The sequence below is a fragment of the Brassica oleracea genome, chromosome C3 (genome assembly GCF_000695525.1).
Source record: "Brassica oleracea var. oleracea cultivar TO1000 chromosome C3, BOL, whole genome shotgun sequence".
Lineage (NCBI taxonomy): Eukaryota > Viridiplantae > Streptophyta > Magnoliopsida > Brassicales > Brassicaceae > Brassica > Brassica oleracea.
Genome location: NC_027750.1, coordinates 30,095,046 through 30,098,738, shown reverse-complemented (window position 1 = coordinate 30,098,738; position 3,693 = coordinate 30,095,046). Strand labels below are relative to the sequence as shown.

At 34.0% G+C, this 3,693-nt stretch overlaps 1 protein-coding gene across 1 annotated transcript; it reads right to left on the bottom strand.

Moving 5' to 3' along the window:
- Positions 1 to 1,672: 1,672 nt before the first annotated feature.
- On the bottom strand, positions 1,673 to 3,127 carry LOC106332488 (myb-related protein Myb4-like). Its single transcript, XM_013770951.1, has 3 exons — positions 2,859 to 3,127; positions 2,627 to 2,756; positions 1,673 to 2,432 (listed from the first exon to the last, which is right to left on the bottom strand). The coding sequence occupies exons 1-3, from the start codon at positions 2,989 to 2,991 to the stop codon at positions 1,835 to 1,837; spliced, it is 861 nt and encodes a 286-aa protein (XP_013626405.1). The 5' UTR covers positions 2,992 to 3,127; the 3' UTR covers positions 1,673 to 1,834.
- Positions 3,128 to 3,693: the final 566 nt, after the last annotated feature.

The following is a 3,693-nucleotide window of genomic DNA, read 5'->3' as shown; positions in this document are numbered from 1 at the left end:
TGATTTTAATTGATCAATGGATCAATCTTGTTTTTTAGGTTTAGATCGAACTTATAGAGCTTCGATTTACTCATAGGGGATTTATCTATTTAACCTATGGTTTTTAGTTTTAGAGATTATCTTTTATGGTTTCAATCTTTACAAAACAACCAAATTCGATTCTTGTTTTCAGATTTCGAATTACCTTTATTTTGTAGGGTTGAATTGGACCACTAAGATGAACGGATGAACCTCGGATGCAAGCTGCGACGCGGACGCGAGCTGTCTTCTTCCCATCGGGTCTCGAGTCGAGACGGACGCTTGCAGTCGGGGTCGCGAGATGAGGTTGAGACGGACGCGTCTTCTTCTTATCGAGTTCGCAAGCTGGTTGATTGGGAACTCAAGCTGGATGTGATGCGAACTGGACTAGCTCTGTTGTGAACAGGAAGCTGCGAATGTCTAGGATCAGGAACGGTTAAGAGCTTTAGCTGATCGGGTGTTTGCAAGCTGGAACGCAAGCAAGAACAATTTAGGGTTCTTCGGAATTAGGGTTCCAAAAGACCAAGACGGCGCCGCGTATTGTTCCTGCGAGTGAGAGCACGTCTGAGATCGGATCGACGAACGGTTTGGGCTGATGGATTCATCTCGTCCAGAGCTTCAAGATGATATGTGGCTCGTCGTCTGGTTCCTCAGGATTTGAAAGATAGATCGATTTTAAGTTACGCATGGTTTAGGGTTTATGTGTGACGGATTTTTAGGTTAGGGTTAGGGGTTTTTCTTTCTCAGGGTTTTGGTAGTCTATCGTGCTGATAACGTGTTGTAATTAGAGAGTTTAGAGACTGAATATTTCTGTGTTTTTATTAATGATCAAGGGGGTTCCTTTATATAAGGATTACAAGATGAATATAAATGGAAAGTATCCAAAACCTAAACTCACTAGGATTAGGAAAACTATTAATACATAATAAAGATTACATCTACTAGGAAAATGAAAGAGTTTCCTTTTCTCCAAGCTTTATGGTCGCCTCTCTCTCCCATGAAGTCAGTTTTCTCTCTCCTCTCTCTAGGGCTTTGGCCATCTCTCCATCTTCTAGGTATTGGGCTGGTCTTGGACCGAGCCTGGTTAATGACAATCCACTCCATAATTTATAACAGTAACTAACTAGTTAGTTTTTATCAAAAGTTAAGAGTTTCTTAGCCATAATATTTGCACCATTCGACTTTATTTGGTTGGGTTTTTATCTCCATATTTTAGTTTTATTTATTTTAAAATCACTAAAGTTCAAATCATGTTGTAACTTTATTTTGAAAAGTAAAAGCCCACATCAAGTTTCTATTAATTTTACCAATCATACTTTAACTCAGAAAAAAAGTAAATCAAAATTTTTTCTTATGTATTTTGGTTAAAAAATCTATCTCCTTCTTTATAGGCTATATAATCTGTAAAATGAAAAAAATAATCTATAATATCAAAGAAATTAGATAATTTTAATAAATAATATCTATAAATATTTTAATTTAATTTTGGTTGTTTTAAAAATTATTGAAATATTTTAGACAGCATAAATATTATTTAAATATCACATTTTAAATAACAGTAAATTTTGATAATTTATAAAATAATTAATATAAATTATTTTAATTGATAAGTATAATTATTTTATATATACATCACATATTTTATTTTAAAATATTTACGACCTATAACTTGCAATTACAACAAATTTAACTACAATAAAAGTTTATGCAAAAAAGTTTACATTAACAACTTTACAACTATAACCGACTTAGACTTACCTACAACCAAACTTATACGGCTAAAGTTTTACGCGAACCAATCATCACAATTAATTAATTATAGCCCAGCTAATAGTTCTTGCTCCCCTCCAGTTCTCACGAATACATCGTACCAGAAGTCCATCTCACTGTCGAAAACCATCTCATTTTCAACGGAGCCTAACTGCTGAAACTCTTGTTGTGTCTCATCATCAAAACCAGTCACTTCAAGATTCGACGCGTAATTATGTTCATCTTGACTATATAGCGCCTCGTTCCAAAAGCTCTCGTCGATATCTGCTCCAAAATTTTCGAAAGAAAAACAATCTTGGTCCGCAGTACTGATGTCTCCCAATTTGTTATCCATCTTAGCCTCGTTGTTATGGCCTTCGTGGCTCATGAGTGTCACCGAAGAAACCTCATCACTTGTCGAAGGTGATGCCGAGAACAAGCTTTCAAAAGAAGGGTTTGATGAATTTCCAAGCTCCGATTCACTTCTTGTACTGTTCAGTTTCGCCGCTACGGATTGAGATTTAGGTTTAGTACCGTGCTTCTTATTGCTGCTCTTAGGTTTAGCGGGTTGGTAATCTTCGAGTCTTTTCTTCAAGTGAGTGTGCCATACGTTCTTGATCTCATTATCCGTTCTTCCTGGTAATTTTGCTGCAATTGCTGACCATCTAGAGACAATACCAAGAAAAAAAAGAACTTTTAATACAAATTTTCCAAAAGAGCCGATAATTGTATACTAACTTTTATATAATAGTGGACCAAGACATGTTTCTTGTGATGATCATTATCGTATGTGTTTTGGATGTATGTAAACCGTATATAAATTCATATGTAAAAACAGAAGTGTGTAAAGTAAATATACCTATTGCCAAGGACTTGGTGCAAGCTAATGATAGCATCCTCCTCTTCTTTGGTGAAATTGCCTCTTTTTATATCAGGTTTTAAATAGTTCATCCACCTAAGTCTACAGCTTTTTCCACATCTCAAAAGTCCTGTAATTAGTAGTTATCATCAGTGTTAAGAAATTTTATAAAGATATTTAGGAAATTGGACTCCACATATATATATATGTATAGCTTTTAATTTGTTCATACCAGCTTGCTTAGGGAGGGCTCGCCAGTTATTATGACCATGTTTGTGAATAAAAGAGATCAAGATTTGATCCTCTTCAGGCGTCCATGGACCTCTCTGTAACCCCATTTTCTCGCAGCATGGAGCTCTTCCCATCTTCTGATGATGTGTTTTGATTGCTGGTGAAAAGTTTGAAGTTTTGTATTGTGAGTATAGGATCGAGAGAGATTGTGGTGATCAAATGCTTATGAGCTATATGATCAATGTTGTTGATGAGCCTGAGAATTACTGCCTTATATGGTTTTGAGTATTTATACTGCATTTGTCAAAAGGCATGTGCGGGAATTCAAAAGCATTTGGTAAGCCTCCCGGAAGGAGGTGTGAGAGAGAGAGAGATGATTTCTTTGGTTAGAGGCACAAAAGTCAAAAAGTATGTACATATATTGTATTGCATGTGGGACCAATGGGTGTGATTTTTCTAGTGACTGCAAAAACATATTTAAAATAAATAATTTATCCCCTATATATTATTTGTAAAACATTATGACTTCTTTTTGTAACCACATGTTATCACTAGGATGAGTCTTAAAATTATTAGAGAAATAGGTTAGTCCATTTAATTATATAATAAGGTTTTTATTAAACTAACCATAAATTCATTATTAATGTCATTTATTATTTCTTTAAATAAAGATTACGGAATTGCCTAATGTGGGTAAAGTATATATGACAATTAATGATTTTGAATAATAAAAATCTGATTAAAAAATATATCTTCTATCAAATTTTTTTAATTTAAAACTATTAAAATAATTTTTAAAAAAACACAATAACCATATTATAAAAATTTAGATTTAT